Source organism: Papaver somniferum, chromosome 1, assembly GCF_003573695.1.
Source record: "Papaver somniferum cultivar HN1 chromosome 1, ASM357369v1, whole genome shotgun sequence".
Lineage (NCBI taxonomy): Eukaryota > Viridiplantae > Streptophyta > Magnoliopsida > Ranunculales > Papaveraceae > Papaver > Papaver somniferum.
Genome location: NC_039358.1, coordinates 195,020,962 through 195,039,090, shown reverse-complemented (window position 1 = coordinate 195,039,090; position 18,129 = coordinate 195,020,962). Strand labels below are relative to the sequence as shown.

Sequence of the window (18,129 nt, the reverse complement as noted above, 5' to 3'; positions counted from 1 at the left end):
AACACATTCGTCCAACCCGATTAGGCTAGGATTTTCTTCATTGGACCTAGAATTCGTAGCCATGATTTTCGCAGCTTGCTTGGCCACTTTTCTAGCTTGTTTCGTTGCTAGTATCTGCATCAACTTCACCCCAATCTTTTGAACCCATACTATTATCCGAGTCACTAGAATCATCTTGTTCCTCCTCCACCAAAGCCTTACTAGAATCATTAGCAAGGCCTAACTCAGATGCCAGGGCACAATATTTGTTATTCACCACTAATTCTGTTTGAAAAAGCGCATCCACAAAAGGAGTTTCAAAAGATTTAAATTTAAACGAAGTACCTTTGTTTGGGGCCTAATCACCCTTTCACATTGTTGAATAAACTTCCTCGACCACTTATAAACCGCCATATTATGAATGGAATAGCTAGCAATTACAGATTTAATAAGCACCACTCTGTCTTGAAAGGATAAATTTTACCTTTCTAAATAGAGAGGTGATCCTTGATTTTGTCAATAATGGGACTGATATGCCCATTACAAACAGCACCAGGCATGACTTGAACTCCCAAAAATCTATCTGGAAAAGTGGTTAAACTCATACCAAGAAAATCAGTGATAGTCTTGCGCCTACTACTTTTTTGCCTACACACAGTCTGGCCGGAAGAACGTTGATAAGAACCCAACAAATCCACCAGATTTTTCACACTCTTCATGTTACCCTTGCAAAAGAACATAATATCGTCAGCAAAGAATAAATGGGTTGGTGAAATACCTTTAGCCGAAACTATATAAGACATTTGTCCAGTCTGAAAAATTTTAGTGATATTTCGACTTAAGACATCTTCTATCAAAACAAAAATCAGAGGAGAAAGAGGATCCCCTTGTCGCAAACCTCTATTGATCTTAAAACCTTCCGGATTACCATTGAATAAAATAGAAATACGGGTAGATTGAAGAATATGAAGAATCAAAGAACACCAGTTTTCTGAGAAACCATATCTCCGAAAAACCTCCAAAACAAAGGACCAACTAACAGTATCAAACGCCTGAGAAATATTGAGTTTAAGGCCTAAATTCCCATCCTTACATTTAATTTGAAGTTCATTAACCATCTCCGATGCCAAACTAATGTTCTCATGAATATTTCTCCCTTTCATAAAAGCAACTTGCTCCTCAGAAACCAAATTATCCAAAATAGTACCCAACCTTGTTCCCAAGATTTTAGTAAAAATTTTGAAGAAAAAATTGCTAAACCCAATTGGTCTAAACTTTCGAAGAGTGTTTGCACCTTTTTCCTTGGCAAGAAGAATAATCAAGCTAGAGTTAATTCAATTTGGAATAGCCCCAGATTGCCAGCAAGAAATAATGGCATTCACCAAAATCATGATGAATTATCTCCCAACAATGCCTATAAAAACATCCTGAAAAACCGCCAGGTCCAGGAGCACTATCCGCATCCAAATCAAACACGGCTTGTTTGATTTCTTCAAAAGAAGGTACCAAATCCAAACGCACACGCTCCTCAGCAATTATGGACAGGTGATCATAATTAAACAGCTCATCCTCAATTGGCAAATCAACACCATTAAACTTAGCTTCATAGTAGGAAACTACATGATCTCTAAGTTGGACAACCTTCGTAATAATTGTACCATCTTCTGCAACAAGTTCAGAAATAGTATTATGACTCCTCCTAGTCTGAATGCTATTATGGAAAAAAGAAGAATTGCTAGAACCCTCCAACAACCATTTATTACGAGACTTCTGTTTTAACATAATATTTTGTTGAATCTGAATATCCGGAACCCTAACTATTGCATCCTTCACCAGATTGAATTTTGCTACATCCGAAGGATCCTCATCCAAATTTCTCAAAGCTACCTCCATATGCAGTTGAGCTTGTTTCAATCTATTATTAACAGTACCAAAAACAGATTGATTCCACAATTTAATAGCTTCCTTTCAGCGTTTTAGCTTAAAAGGATAAATAAAATCAGGTGAACCAATAACCGGAGCACTCCAACTTTCTTGAAGCATACGTAAAAAATCAGGATGCGTAAACCACATTTTTTGAATTCTAAAAGGGGAGCGCTTTGGTCTTTGAGTAACAAAAGAATAACAAAAGAATAACCACATTCTCATAGCTGCTTATCATCAGAATTATCATGAAGATTATCTTTGAATGTTTCCTAAAAACACTAAAGAGCCCTGAAAGATCTCTGAGAAACTCTAAAAAGCTCAGGAAGACTCCAAAAAGCTTTGAAAAGCTTAAATTTAATTGTTCTCCGTAGCACTGGGATCTATAACCTAGGATATTCGTTAAAGAATGATAATAACAAATCCCTACAATAGTGAAGATCAACTTTGAATGTTCCCTAAACAGCCTTGAAAACTCTAAAAAACCCTGAAAACTCTAAAAATCCCTAAAATATCTAAAGAGCTCTGAAAAAGATTCAAGTTAATTATATTTCGTCGCACTAGTATCTACTAGCCAGGGATTCGTTAAAGCCAACTGAAAGTAACTTAATTCTTTATAAAGAATGTAACTAACAAAATTCCCTATAAAAATGAAGATTATCTTTGAATGTTTCCTAAAAACACTAAAGAGCCCTGAAAAAGCTCTGAGAAACTCTAAAAAGCTCAGGAAGACTCCAAAAAGCTTTGAAAAGCATAAATTTAATTATATTTCGTAGCACTGGGATATACAAGCTACGAGATTCGTTAAAGAATGATAATAACAACTCCCTACAATAGTGAAGATCAACTTTGAATGTTTTTTAAGAAGCTTTGAAAACTCTAAAAAACCCTGAAAACTCTAAAAAGCCTAAAATATATAAAGAGCTCTGAAAAATCCAAAGAGCTTTGAAAAACTCTAAAAATCTCTTAAGTAACTTACATTTCATAGCAGTAGTATCTACTAGCTAGGGGATTCATTAAAGACAACTGAAAGTAACTTAATGCTTTATAAATAATGATACTAACAGAAATCCCTACAATATACTGAAGATTATCTTTGAATGTTTCCTAAAAACCCAAAAAACACTCAAGAGCCATGAAAGAGCTCTATGAAACTCTAAAAAGCTCAGGAAGACTCCAAAAAGCTTTGAAAAGCTTAAATTTAATTATACTCCGTAGCACTAGGATCTACAAGCTAGGATATTCGTTAAATAATGATAATAACAAATCCCTACAATAGTGAAGATCAACTTTGAATGTTCTAAAAAAAGCCTTGAAAACTGTAAAAAACCAGAAATTTCTAAAAAGCCCTAAAATATCTAAAGAGCTCTGAAAAACTATAAAAAGCTCTAAGTTAATTACATTTCTTAGCACTAGTATCTACTAGCCAGGGAATTCGTTAAAGCCAACTGAAAGTACCTTAATTCTTTATAAAGAATGATACTAACAAAATTCCCCTACAATAATAAAGATTATCTTTGAATGTTTCCTAAAAACACTAAAGATCCTTGAAAGAGCTCTGAGAAACTCTAAAAAGCTCAGGAAGACTCCAAAAAGCATAGAAAAGCTTACATTTAATTATACTCCGTAGCACTGGGATCTACAAGCTAGGATATTCGTTAAATAATGATAATAACAAATCCCTACAATAGTGAAGATCAACTTTGAATGTTCTAAAAAAAGCCTTGAAAACTCTAAAAGCCCTAAAATATCTAAAGAGCTCTGGAAAAATCCAAAGAGCTCTGACAAAATCTAAGAAGCTCAGGAAGACTCCAAAAACCTTTGAAAAGCTTAAATTTAATTATACTCCGTAGCATTAGGATCTACAAGCTAGGATATTTGTTAACTAATGATAATAACAAATCCCTACAATAGTGAAGATGAACTTTGAATGTTCTCAAAAAAGCCTTGAAAACTCTAAAAACCATAAAACTCTAAAAAGCCCTAAAATATCTAAAGAGCTCTGAAAAACTATAAAAAGCTCTAAGTTAATTACATTTTGTAGCACTAGTATCTCTACTATCTTGGGGATTCGTTAAATCCAACTGAAAGTAACTTAATTCTTTATAAAGAACGATACTAAAAAAATTCCCTATAATAATGAAGATTATCTTTGAATGTTTCCTAAAAACACTAAAGAGCCCTGAAAGAGCTCTGAGAAACTCTAAAAAGCTCCAGAAGACTCCCAAAAGCTTTGAAAAGCTTAAAATTTAATTATACTATGTTGCACTGGGATCTACAAGCGAGGAGATTCGTTAAAGAATGATAATAACAAATCCCTACAATAGTGAAGATCAACTTTAAATGTTCTCAAAAAAGCCTTAAAAACTCTAAAAAAACCCGGAAAACTCTAAAAATCCCTAAAATATCTAAAGAGCTCTGAAAAACTCTAAAAAGCTCTCAGTTAATTACATTTCGTTGCACTAGTATCTACAAGCCAGGGGATTCGTTAAAGCCAACAGAAAGTAACTTAATTCTTTATAAAGAATGATACCAACAAAATTCCCCTACAATAATGGAGATTATCTTAGAATGTTTCCTAAAACCACTAAAGAGCCTTGAAAGAGCTCTGAGAAACTCTAAAAAGCTCAAGAAGACTCCAAAAAGCTTTGAAAAGCTTAAATTTAATCATACTCCGTAGCACTGGGATCTACAAGCTAGGATATTCGTTAAAGAATGATAATAACAAATCCCTATAATAGTGAAGATCAACTTTGAATATTCTCTAAGCAGCCTTGAAAACTCTAAGAAACACCGAAAACTCTAAAAAGCCCTAAGATATCTAAAGAGTTCATAGAAACTTTAAAAATCTCTGAAAACCTTTAAGTTAATTATATTTCGTAGCACTAGTATCTACTAGCCAGGGGATTCGTTAAAGCCAACTGAAAGTAACTTAATTCTTTATAAAGAATGATACTAACAAAATACCCTACAATAATGAAGATTATATTTGAATGCTCCTTCTCATGGGAATCCTGATTTTGTTTTTCCTTTTAAGATGAAAAGATTGAAGGTGGCGATGAACGATTGGAGCTTGAGAGTTTTTGGTAATATAAACTCTCGATTAAAGCAAGATCAGCTTCGCTTTGAGGTGGCTGCTATGGCCTCTGATGAAGATCCAAGTGATTCAGCAAAGTTAAATTCTGTGAAATATGCTATGGCTATTCTCTCACAGACAAGGCTTCAGCAAAATAATATGTTAAAGCAAAAGGCTAGGAATCAGTGGCTCTTGCAGAGTTCTAACAATACCAATTTTTTCCACAACAACATTCGTATTCGGAGGAGCAGCAACACTATTTCTGAATTAGTGGATGCTAATGGCGATACCATTTCTGACTATGACCTGTTGCATGATCATGTCGTGCAATATTATGAGGATAAGTTTAATGGCCATGAGATATAGTTTGAGGAGGAGTTATTTAATTTTGAACATCCTATCATCTCTTCTGAAGAAAGCGATTCTATGGACAGAATTCCGTCTCTTGAGAGATTAAACAAGCTGTTTTTGAGTTGGGGGCTGATAGTGGGCCGGGTCCGGATGGATTTTCTGGGTGTTTTTGTCGTCATTGCTGGGATATAATTCATGAAGATTTGGAAAATGCCATTATCTACAGTTGGAACACTGGTCACATTCCTAATGGTATTAACTCTTCTTTGATTATTTTATTGGCCAGGTGCAAATACTCTTTGCAATTTTCGACCAATTGGTCTTAGTAATTTTTTCTTCAAGATTTTTACTAAGATTTTAGCTACTAGACTAAGCAGTGTGTTGGATAAGCTTGTTTCTGAGGAACATGTAGCTTTTATGAAAGGTCGAAACATCCATGAGAATATCAGTTTGGCATCTGAGATGGATAATGAGCTCCATATCAAACGCAAAGATGGCAACCTTGGTCTTAAACTTGCCATCTCTCAGGCATTTGACACGGTGAGTTGGTCTTTTGTTTTGGAAGTTTTTCGTAGATATGGCTTCTCGGAGAAGTGGTGTGCTTGGCTTTTGGATATATTGAGTTCTGCAAGAATCTCAATTCTACTGAATGGAAATCCATAAGGTTTTTTCAAGATTAATAGAGGCTTGCGGCAAGGTGATCCTCTGTCTCCTTTGATTTTTGTTTTGATTGAAGATGTTCTCAGTAGGAATATTACGAAAAAATTTCGTGATAAGAAGATGACTCCTATGGTTACAAGGAATGGTTTTTCGCCTACTCATGTTGTTTTCGCTGACGACATTATGATTTTCTGTAAGGGTAACCTTAAGAGTGTGCATAATCTGGTGGAGTTGTTGGGTAAATACCAAGCTGCTTCTGGTCAAACAGTTTGTCGTCAAAAAAGTAAAATTTACTATGGTGGTGGGTCTTTGAGTAGGAGAACTTTACTGGTTGACTTCTTGGGAATGAATGTGACCACGTTTCTGGATCGTTATTTGGGAATTCAGATTATGCCTGGCACGGTTCGTTATCATCACATTAGTAATGTGATTGAGAAGATTAAGGCTCAACTTGCAGGTTAGAAGGGGAGACTTCTATCTTTTCATGATTTTCTAGTGCTTGTTAAATCAGTGATAGCAAGCTATTCGATTCATAATATGGCAGTCTATAAATGGCCAAAAAAATTCATTGTGCAATGTGAGAGAGCAATTAGAAATTTTATTTGGTCGGGTGATTCCAACATTAGCCGTGCTGTGGTGGTGGCTTATGATAAAGTTTATTGCCTCTTTGAGGAGGGTGGGCTTGGCTTAACTCGTATGGCTACTATGAATAAGGCGCTCCTTATGATACTGTGGTGGAAAATCAGAAATTCTAAGAAGAAATGGGCTGGTTTTCTTAGAACTAAATATTTCACTAGGAATGAGTGCATTAAAACTAGTGGAGTTAAATCCTCTATTCTTCCAGGTATCAGATGGGTTTATAAGATTGTGGAGAGCAATAGTAAGGTCATAATTGGAGATGGTAGGACAACTTCTCTTTATTTTGATAATTGGTGCATTGATGTGTGTATTGCAGACATACTTAATGATCATAACCTGGATAGAAATGCTATGGTGAGTGATAACTGGTACGGTGTGCATTGGACTTTCACTGCCGAGCAGATGGAGCTTTTTGCAACAGATGGAGTAAATGTTGCGGACATGCCTTTACAGTAGGGAGGAGACGACTGCAGGGTGTGGATGCCAGATCTTAAAGGGGTCTTCAGTGTCAGTTCTGCTAAGGAGTTGGTGCGAAACAAATTTCCAAAGGTGGAACGGGCGTCGCTGATTTGGAGAAAGGAGATTCACCCAGTTCTTGCAGCTCAGAACTGGAAATTTTTGCGTGGGATTTGCGCTACTCATGACCTGATTAAGGAAAGATTTAAAATTCCTATAGCCAGCAGATGTTGTCTTTGTGGAATTGAGGAGGAAACACTTGATCATGTGTTGTTTAGTTGTAGCTTTGCAACCCGAGCCTGGAATTGGATTTCTCAGATTTTTGATTTAATTCCTAATAGTAATCTGATTATTTCTTGTAAGGTAGCATCAGGAAGAAGTCAGATGGTGTGGGAGTTATGGCTGCTTGCAAACCTTGTTTTTAAATCTGAGCTGTGGGCTTTGAGAAACAAGGGAGTGTTTGAGCAGAAAAAGCTTAACTGGAACGTGTTTTTAAAGAGCGTTTTGAAGTTGGTTCAAGATTACTCGGTGCGGCTAAAAGGTTACATGAAGAATACTATAGAGGAAGTTCTTATTCTAGCCTATCTCGTGTTCAACATAGGCGCGTGAAGTGGCAGCAGCCGAAAGAATACTTTTGGCATCCTCGTGAGAGTAATGAAATCTTGTTATATTGTGATGGTGCTGCGAGAGGAAATCCGGGAAGAGCTGGAGCAGGTGTTGTAGCTCTTGATGCTTCTTGCAATGTTATTGGTGCTATGTCAATTGGCTTGGGTATTACTACAAATTATCTGGCAAAATTATATGGGATTATTATTGGTTTGGAATGGGCTAAAAGATGGGGAGTTAGACGTATTTGTATTCGTTCAGACTCTTCTAGTATGGTGGAGGCTCTAAATGATTCGTGTCTACCTTGGTTCGCAAGACGGCGTTGGTTAGAAGTCTGCAGGCATTATAATTCTATAAGATTTATACATACTTACAGGGAAGAAAATTTCGCAGAGGATGTTATGGCAAAGAGAGGTTGCTATCTTGATAATGAAGCAGGAATGCACTATGATGGAAGACCTAGTTTTTTAATAAATGTTGAATTTCCAAATGTTACTTATTATCGTTTTTAAATAGTTTTCAAGCTTTTGGGGTTTCTATGACCTCTTTTCTTGTAAACTATTCTTTGTAAATATTTTTAATTATCAATATAACTTTTGACTTATCAAAAAAAAGTTTCCTAAAATCCCTAAAAACACTAAAGAGCCCTGAAAGAGCTCTGAGAAACTCTAAAAAGCTCAGGAAGACTCCAAAAATCTTTGAAAAACTTAAATTTAATTATACTCCGTACCATTGGGATATACAAGCTAGGATATTCGTTAAAGAAAAATAATAACAAATCCCTACAATAGTGAAGATCAACTTTGAATGTCTCTAAACAGCCCTGAAAACTCTAAAAAACCCTGAAAACTTTAAAAAGCCCTAAAATATCTAAAGATCTCTGAAAATCCAAAGAGATCTGAGAAACTCTAAAACGCTCTGAAAAAGCTTTTAGTTAATTACATTTCGTAGCAATAATATCTACTAGCCAGGAGATTCGTTAAAGCCAACTGAAAGTAACTTAATTCTTTATAAAGAATGTAACTAACAAAATTCCCTACAATAATGAAGATTATCTTTGAATGTTTCCTAAAAACACTAAAGAGCCCTGAAAAAGCTCTGAGAAACTCTAAAAATCTCAGAAAAGCTTAAATTTGATTATACTCCGTAGCACTGAGATCTACAAGCTACGAGATTCTTTAAAGAATGATAATAACAAATCCCTAAAATAGTGAAGATCAAATTTGAATGTTTTCTAAAAAGCCTTGAAAACTCTAAGAAACCCTAAACACTCTAAAAAGCCTAAAATATCTAAAGAGCTCTGAAAAATCTAAAGAACTCTGAAAAACTCTAAAAATCTCTAAGTTAATTACATTTCGTAGCAGTAGTATCTACTTGCCAGGGGATTCATTAAAGCCAACTGAAAGTAACTTAATTCTTTATAAAGAATGTAACTAACAAAATTCCCTACAATAGTGAAGATTATTTTTGAATGTTTCCTAAAAACCCAAAAAACACTAAAGAGACCTGAAAGAGCTCTGAGAAACTCTAAAAAGCTCCGGAAGACTCCAAAAAGCTTAAATTTAATTATACTCCGTAGCATTAGGATCTACAAGCTAGGATATTCGTTAAATAATGATAATAACAAATCCCTACAATAGTGAAGATCAACTTTGAATGTTCTCAAAAAACCCTTGAAAAATCTAAAAAACCCTAAAATATCTAAAGAGCTCTGAAAAATTATAATACGCTCTAAGTTAATTACATTTCGAAGCACTAGTATCTACTAGCTAGGGGATTCGTTAAAGCCAACTGAAAGTAAATTAATTCTTTATAAAGAATGATACTAACAAAATACCCTACAATAATGAAGATTATCTTTGAATGTTTCCTAAAATCCTTAAAAACACTAAAAAGCCATGAAAGAGCTCTGAGAAACTCTAAAAAGCTCAGGAAGACTCCAAAAAGCTTTGAAAAGCTTAAAATTTAATTATACTATGTTGCACTGGGATATACATGCTAGGAAATTCGTCAAAGAATGATAATAACAAATCCCTACAATAGTGAAGATCAACTTTAAATGTTCTCAAAAAAGCCTTGAAAACTCTAAAAAAAACCCTGAAAACTATAAACATCCTTAAAATATCTAAAGAGCTCTGAAAAACTCTAAAAAGCTCTAAGTTAATTACATTTCGTTGCACTAGTATCTACTAGCCAGGGGATTCATTAAAGCCAACTGAAAGTAACTTAATTCTTTATAAAGAATGATACTAACAGAATTCCCTACAATAGTGAAGATTATCTTTAAATGTTTCCTAAAAACCCAAAGAACACTAAAGAGACCTGAAAGAGCTCTGAGAAACTCTAAAAAGCTCAGGAAGACTCCAAAAAACTTAAATTTAATTATACTCCGTAGCATTGGGATCTACAAGATAGGATATTCGTTAAATAATGATAATAACAAATCCCTACAATAGTGAAGATCAACTTTGAATGTTCTCAAAAAAGCCTTGAAAACCCTAAAAAACCCTAAAATATCTAAAGAGCTCTGAAAAATTATAAAAAGCTCTAAGTTAATTACATTTCGAAGCACTAGTATCTACTAGCTAGGGGATTCGTTAAATCCAACTGAAAGTAAATTAATTCTTTATAAAGAATGATACTAACAAAATACCCTACAATAATGAAGATTATCTTTGAATGTTTCCTAAAATCCTTAAAAACACTAAAAATCCCTGAAAGAGCTCTGAGAAACTCTAAAAAGCTCAGGAAGACTCCAAAAAGCTTTGAAAAGCTTAAAATTTAATTATAGTATGTTGCATTGGGATCTACATGCTAGGAGATTCGTTAAAGAATGATAATAACAAATCCCTACAGTAGTGAAGATCAACTTTAAATGTTCTCAAAAAAGCCTTGAAAACTCCAAAAAAAACACTGAAAACTCTAAACATCCTTAAAATATCTAAAGAGGTATGAAAAACTCTAAAAAGCTCTAAGTTAATTATATTTCGTTGCACTAGTATCTACTAGCCAGGGGATTCGTTAAAGCCAACTGAAAGTAACTTAATTCTTTATAAAGAATGATATTAACAAAATTCCCCTACAATAATGAAGATTATCTTTGAATGTTTCCTAAAAACACTTAAGAGCCTTGAAAGTGCTCTGAGAAACTCTAAAAAGCTCAGGAAGACTCCAAAGAGCTTTGAAAAGCTTAAATTTAATTATACTCCGTAGCACTGGGATCTACAAGCTAGGATATTCGTTAAAGAATGATAATAACAAATCCCTACAATAGTGAAGATCAACTTTGAATGTTCTCTACACAGCCTTGAAAATCTAAAAAGCCCTAAAATATCTAAAGAGCTCTGAAAAATCCAAAGAGCTCTGAGAAACTCTAAAAAGCTCTGAAAAAGCTTAGATTTAATTATATTTCGTTGCACTAGTATCTACTAGCCAGGGGATTCCTTAAAACCAACTGAAAATAACTTAATTCTTTATAAAGAATGATACTAACAAAATACCCTACAATAATGAAGATTATCTTTGAATGTTTCCTAAAATCCTTAAAAATACTAAAGAGCCCGCAAAGAGCTCTGAGAAACTCTAAAAAGCTCAGGAACACTCCAAAAAGCTTTGAAAAGCTTAAAATTTAATTCTACTATGTTGCACTGGGATCTACATGCTAGGAGATTCGTTAAAGAATGATAATAACAAATCCCTATAATAGTGAAGATCAACTTTAAATGTTCTCAAAAAAGCCTTGAAAACTCTAAAAAAAACCCTAAAACTCTAAAAATCCCTAAAATATCTAAAGAGCTCTGAAAACTCTAAAAAGATCTATGTTAATTACATTTCGTTGCACTAGTATCTACTAGCCAGGGGATTCGTTAAAGCCAACTGAAAGTAACTTAATTCTTTATAAAGAATGATACTAACAAAATTCCCCTACAATAATGAAGATTATCTTTGAATGTTTCCATCACTAAAGAGCCTTGAAAGATCTCTGAGAAACTCTAAAAAGCTCAGGAAGACTCCAAAAAGCTTTGAAAAGATTAAATTTAATTATACTCCGTAGCACTATGATATACAAGCTAGGATATTCGTTAATGAATGATAATAACAAATCCCTACAATAGTGAAGATCAACTTTGAATGTTCTCTAAACAGCCTTGAAAATTCTAAAAAACCTTGAAAACTCTAAAAAGCCCTAAATATCTAAAGAGCTCTGAAAAATCCGAAGAGCTCTGAGAAACTCTAAAAAGCTCTGAAAAAGCTTTAAGTTAATTATATTTCGTAGCAATAGTATCTACTAACCAGGGGATTCGTTAAAGCCAACTGAAAGTAACTTAATTCTTTATAAAGAATGATACTAACAAAATTCCCTACAATTATTAAGATTATCTTTGAATGTTTCCTAAAAACACTAAACAGCCCTGAAAGATCTCTGAGAAACTCTAAAAATCTCAGTAAGACGCCAAAAAGCTTTGAAATGCTTGAATTTAATTATAATTTGTATCACTGGGATATACAAGCTAGGATATTCGTTAAAGAATGATAATAACAAATCCCTACACTAGTGAATATCAACTTTGAATGTTCTCTAAACAGCCTTAAAAACTCTAAAAAACCCTGAAAACTCTAAAAAGCCCTAAAATATCTAAAGAGCTCTGAAAAATCCAAAGAGCTCTGAGAAATTCTATAAAGATCTGGAAAAGATTTAAGTTAGTTATATTTCGTGGCACTAGTATTTACTAGCCAGGGGATTCATTAAAGCCAACTGAAAGTAACTTAATTCTTTGTAAAGAATGTAACTAACAAAATTCCCTATAATAATGAAGTTTATTTTTGAATGTTTCTAAAGAGCCCCGAAAAAGCTCTGAGAAACTCTAAAAAGCTCAGGAAGACTACAAAAAGCTTTGAAAATCTTAAATTTAATTATACTCCGTAGCACTGGGATCTACAATCTTAAATTGAAGTTTTGTTCTCATTGCAAATTTATGGGTCATAAATTTGAGAACTGTCAGGCAGCTCGTAAGATATTAGGGAATTCAGTTATGGATGGGAAACTTGTTTTTAATGATACAACAGATAGCAATCCAAAAAAAAAAAAAAGGTGGCAAGTTAAAAAACCTCAAACTGACGATATTATTTCCCATGCAAACCATGCAGATAACGTCAGTAAAGAAGTTCAAAGAAATATGGTGAGTAATGGTAATGATAATGAGGTTATTGATCAGGATGGGAAGGAGATCATTGATCTAGATCATGAGAATGATGAAGCTAAGAAGTTGGAGGAGCAACTAGATAAAGCCTTTATTGTTTATCGTGAGGCACAACTCAATTTGATCAGGTGTAAGAATGCTATTGCATCAAAAGCAGACGTTGTTATACGTAAAGTTGCAAGTTCGGGGAGTTTGGATTCATTGTCTGGGACTAAGAATGATACAGCTCCAGTGCCAAACCAAAACTTTGATTATGTGTCTAAGCAAAATTTGGAAGGCACGTCAGTTGTGGATTTGGAAGGAATATCCGTAAATCCTAATATGGAAGGAAACGTGTTTAGTTCTAAATCTGGAAATTCCGTGTCAGTGAACAAGTCTGAAAATATGTCCATGTCTACGCAAACTCAAGTGGATAGACAGTCCGTGTACAACAAGGATTTGGAGTTTGCTGATCGTACAGATTTGCCCGTATCCAAGCAAACAACAGCAACTCATATTCAGGCCGTAGCTGATTTGTATACTTCTTCAAAGCCTGAATCTATGACCAAGAGTAAGTCCAAGCAAACTGATCTTCAGGCCGTGACTGCTTCTATTTCTAAACAAGGATCATCTAAAGAGGATTGGAAAACAGTTAATAGTAAATAACAAGTATGGTGCCCTAGAATTTAAACAAAGGTACTCCTTTTAAATTTAAATCTTTTGAAACTACTTCTGTGGATGAGATTTTTCAAACAGAATTAGTGGTAAATAACAAGTATGGTGCCCTAGAATTTGAGTTAGGCCTTGCTAACGTTTCTAGTGAGGTTTTGGTGGAGGAGGAACAAGATGATTCTAGTGACTCGGCCAATAGTATGGGTTCGAAAGATTGGGGTGAAGTTGATGCAGATATTTCTAGCCAGGAAGCAAGCTAGAAAAGTGGCCAAGCAAGCTGCCAAGATCATGGCTATGAATTCAAAGTATAATGAGGACAGTCCAAGCCGTGAGCATAACAAGGATATTCAAGCAGGGTTGGAGGAAAATGTTTTTGATATGGGTAATATTTTGTCTAGGGAGGAATTAGAGGAAGCAAGTACTATTAATATTGATGAAGTGCGTGCTAAATTCATTAGAGATCCAGCCTTTAGACAAGATTATTTCAAGGAAAAAAAGGAGCAAATGGATAGAATGTCAACTAAGAAGAAAGCTCAATCTCTTATTAAGCTTGTTCCAGGAGGTAATTATGCTTTAGAAGAAAATGAAGATGAATACAAGGAGCCCTATGATTTAACTCAAATAATTGATGATCTCATTCCCAAGAAGAAGAATTTTAGAGTTGGACGACGAAAACGTTTTTAATTTCCTAGTTCTCTTCTTTATGCTAATTTTTAATGCTTAGGAGCTTATTTTATGAGTTTTTAGAGTTTTTTTTCTCCCCTTTGGTTTATGGGGGTGGGGAGGTCTAGAACCTCCCATTTTGTAATTCTTGTAATTACGTTTTTTTGCTTTAATAAACCATTTTGTCCTAGCAAAAAAAAAAAATACGAGATTCGTTAAAGAATGATAACAACAAATCCCTACAATAGTGAAAATCAACTCTAAATGTTTTCTAAGAAGCCTTGAAAACTCTAAGAAACCCTGAAAACTCTAAAAACCCTAAAATATCTAAAGAGCTCTGAAAAACTCTAAAAATATCTAAGTTAATTACATTTTGTAGAAGTAGTATCTACTAGCCAGGGGATTCATTAAAGCGAACTGAAAGTAACTTAATTCTTTATAAATAATGATACTAACAGAAATCCCTACAATAGTGAAGATTATCTTTGAATGTTTCCTAAAAACCCAAAAAACACTAAAGAGCCCTGAAAGAGCTCTGAGAAACTCTAAAGAGCTCAGGAAGACTCCAAAAAGGTTTGAAATGCTTAAATTTAATTATACTTCGTAGCACTCGGATCTACAAGCTAGGATATTCGTTAAATAATGATAATACCAAATCCTTACTATAGTGAAGATCAACTTTGAATGTTCTCAAAAAAGCCTTGAAAACTCTAACAAACCTGAAAACTCTAAAAATCCCTCAAATATCTAAAGAGATCTGAAAAACTATAAAAAGCTCTAAGTTAATTACATTTCGTAGCACTAGTATCTACTAGCCAGGGGATTCGTTGAAGCCAATTGAAAGTAACTTAATTCTTTATAAAGATTGATACTAACAAAATTCCCCTACAATAATGAAGGTTATCTTTCAATGTTTCCTAAAAACACTAAAGAGCCTTGAAAGAGCTCTGAGAAACTCTAAAAAGCTCAGGAAGACTCCAAAAAGCTTTGAATAACTTAAATTTAATTATACTCCGTAGCACTGGGATCTATAAGCTAGGATATTCGTTAAAGAATGATAATAACAAATCCCTACAATAGTGAAGATAAACTTTGAATGTTCTCTAAACATCCTTGAAAACTCTAAAAACCCTGAAAACTCTAAAAAGCCCTAAAATATCTAAAGAGCTCTGAAAAATCCAAAGATCTCTGAGAAACTCTAAAAAGCTCTGGAAAAGCTTTAAGTTAATTATATTTCGTAGCACTAGTATCTACTAGCAAGGGGATTCGTTAAAGCCAAATGAAAGTAACTTAATTCTTTATAAAGAATGATACTAACAAAATTCCCTACAATAATGAATATTATCTTTGAATTTTTCCTAAAAACACTAAAGAGCCCTGAAAGATCTCTGAGAAACTCTAAAAAGCTCAGGAAGACTCCAAAAAGCTTAAATTTAATTATACTCCGTAGCACTGGGATATACAAGCTAGGATATTCGTTAAAGAACGATAATAACAAATCCCTACAATAGTGAAGATGAACTTTGAATGTTGCCTAAATAGCCTTGAAAACTCTACAAAAACCCTGAAAACTCTAAAAAGCCCTAAAATATCTAAAGAGCTCTGAAAAACTCAAAGAGCTCTGAGAAACTCTATAAAGCTCTGAAAAAGCTTTAAGTTAATTATATTTCGTAACCTTAGTATCTACTTTCCATGGGATTCGTTAAAACCAACTGAAAGTAACTTAATTCTTTATAAAGAATGTAACTAACAAAATTCCCTATAAAAATGAAGATTATCTTTGAGTGTTTCCTAAAAAAAATAAAGAGCCCTGAAAGAGCTCTGAGAAACTCTATAAAGCTCAGGAAGACTCCAAAAAGCTTTGAAAAGCTTAAATTTAATTATACTCCGGAGCACTGGGATCTACAAGCTACGAGATTCGTTAAAGAATGATAACAACAAATCCCTACAATAGTGAAAATCAACTCTAAATGTTTTCTAAGAAGCCTTGAAAACTCTAAAAAGCCTAAAATATCTAAAGAGCTCTGAAAATCCAAAGAGCTCTGAAAAACTCTAAAAATGTCTAAGTTAATTACATTTTGTAGAAGTAGTATCTACTAGCCAGAGGATTCATTAAAGCCAGCTGAAAATAACTTAATTCTTTATAAATTATGATACTAACAGAAATCCCTACAATAGTGAAGATTATCTTTGAATGTTTCCTAAAAACCCAAAAAACACTAAAGAGCCCTGAAAGAGCTCTGAGAAACTCTAAAAAGCTCAGGAAGACTCCAAAAAGCTTTGAAAAGCTTAAATTTAATTATACTTTGTAGCACTGGGATCTACAAGCTAGGATATTCTTTAAATAATGATAATAACAAATCCCTACAATAGTGAAGATCAACTTTGAATGTTCTCAAAAAAGCCTTGAAAACTCTAAAAAACCCGAAAACTCTAAAAAGCCCTCAAATATCTAAAGAGCTCTGAAAAACTATAAAAAGTTCTAAGTTAATTACATTTCATAGCACTAATATCTACTAGCCAGGGGATTCGTTAAAGCCAACTGAAAGTAACTTAATTCTTTATAAAGAATGATACTAACAAAATACCCTACAATAATGAAGATTATCTTTGAATGTTTCCTAAAATCCCTAAAAACAATAAAGAGCCCTGAAAGAGCTGTCAGAAACTCTAAAAAGCTCAGGAAGACTCCAAAAACTTTTGAAAAGCTTAAAATTTAATTATACTTTGTTGCACTGGGATCTACAAGCTAGGAGATTCCTTAAATAATGATAATAACAAATCTCTACAATAGTGAAGATCAACTTTAAATATTCTCAAAAAAGCCTTAAAAACTCTAAAACAAAACCTGAAAACACTAAAAATCCCCAAAATATCTAAAGAGCTCTGAAAAACTCTAAAAAGCTCTAAGTTAATTACATTTCGTTGCACTAGTATCTACTAGCCAGGGGATTCGTTGAAGCCAACTGAAAGTAACTTAATTCTTTATTAAGAATGATACTAACAAAATTCCCCTACAATAATGAAGATTATCTTTGAATGTTTCCTAAAAACACTAAAGAGCCTTGAAAGAGCTCTGAGAAACTCTAAAAAGCTCAGGAAGACTCCAAAAACCTTTAAAAAGCTTAAATTTAATTATACTATGTAGCACTGGGATCTACAAGCTAGGATATTCATTAAAGAATGATAATAACAAATCCCTGGAATAGTGAAGATCAACTTTGAATGTTCTCTAAATAGCCTTGAAAACTCTAAAAAACCCTGAAAACTCTAAAAAGCCCTAAAATATCTAAAGAGCTCTGAAAATCCAAAGAGCTCTGAGAAACTCTAAAAAGCTCTGGAAAAGCTTTAAGTTAATTGTATTTCGTAGCACTAGTATCTACTAGCAAGGGGATTCGTTAAATCCAAATGAAAGTAACTTAATTCTTTATAAAGAATGACACTAAAAAATTCCCTACAACAATGAATATTATCTTTGAATTTTTCCTAAAAACACTAAAGAGCCCTGAAAGATCTCTGAGAAACTCTAAAAAGCTCAGGAAGACTCCAAAAAGCTTAAATTTAATTATACTCCGTAGCACTGGGATACACAAGCTAGGATATTCGTAAAGAATGATAATAACAATTCCCTACAATAGTGAAGATTAACTTTGAATATTGCCTAAATAGCCTTGAAAACTCTAAAAAAACCCCGAAAACTCAAAAAAGCCCTAAAATATCTAAAGAGCTCTGAAAAATCCAAAGAGCTCTGAGAAACTCTATAAAGCTCTGAAAAAGCTTTAAGTTAATTATATTTCGTAGCCTTAGTATCTACTTGCCATGGGATTCGTTAAAGCCAACTGAAAGTAACTTAATTCTTTATAAAGAATGTAACTAACAAAATTCCCTATAAAAATGAAGATTATCTTTGAATGTTTCCTAAAA

At 33.6% G+C, this 18,129-nt stretch overlaps 3 protein-coding genes across 3 annotated transcripts; 2 read left to right on the top strand and 1 right to left on the bottom strand.

The window, feature by feature from the left end:
* Positions 1-467: 467 nt before the first annotated feature.
* Positions 468-1,872, bottom strand: LOC113356656. Its single transcript, XM_026599859.1, has 2 exons — positions 1,394-1,872; positions 468-1,302 (listed from the first exon to the last, which is right to left on the bottom strand). The coding sequence occupies exons 1-2, from the start codon at positions 1,870-1,872 to the stop codon at positions 468-470; spliced, it is 1,314 nt and encodes a 437-aa protein (XP_026455644.1).
* A 3,067-nt stretch (positions 1,873-4,939) lies between these two features.
* Positions 4,940-7,084, top strand: LOC113356649. Its single transcript, XM_026599846.1, has 5 exons — positions 4,940-5,343; positions 5,466-5,581; positions 5,691-5,869; positions 6,005-6,446; positions 6,534-7,084. Exons 1-5 carry the CDS (start codon positions 4,940-4,942, stop codon positions 7,082-7,084), a joined length of 1,692 nt encoding a protein of 563 aa, XP_026455631.1.
* Positions 7,085-7,108: 24 nt separating this feature from the next.
* Positions 7,109-8,202, top strand: LOC113356642. Its single transcript, XM_026599837.1, has 2 exons — positions 7,109-7,593; positions 7,686-8,202. The coding sequence occupies exons 1-2, from the start codon at positions 7,109-7,111 to the stop codon at positions 8,200-8,202; spliced, it is 1,002 nt and encodes a 333-aa protein (XP_026455622.1).
* Positions 8,203-18,129: the final 9,927 nt, after the last annotated feature.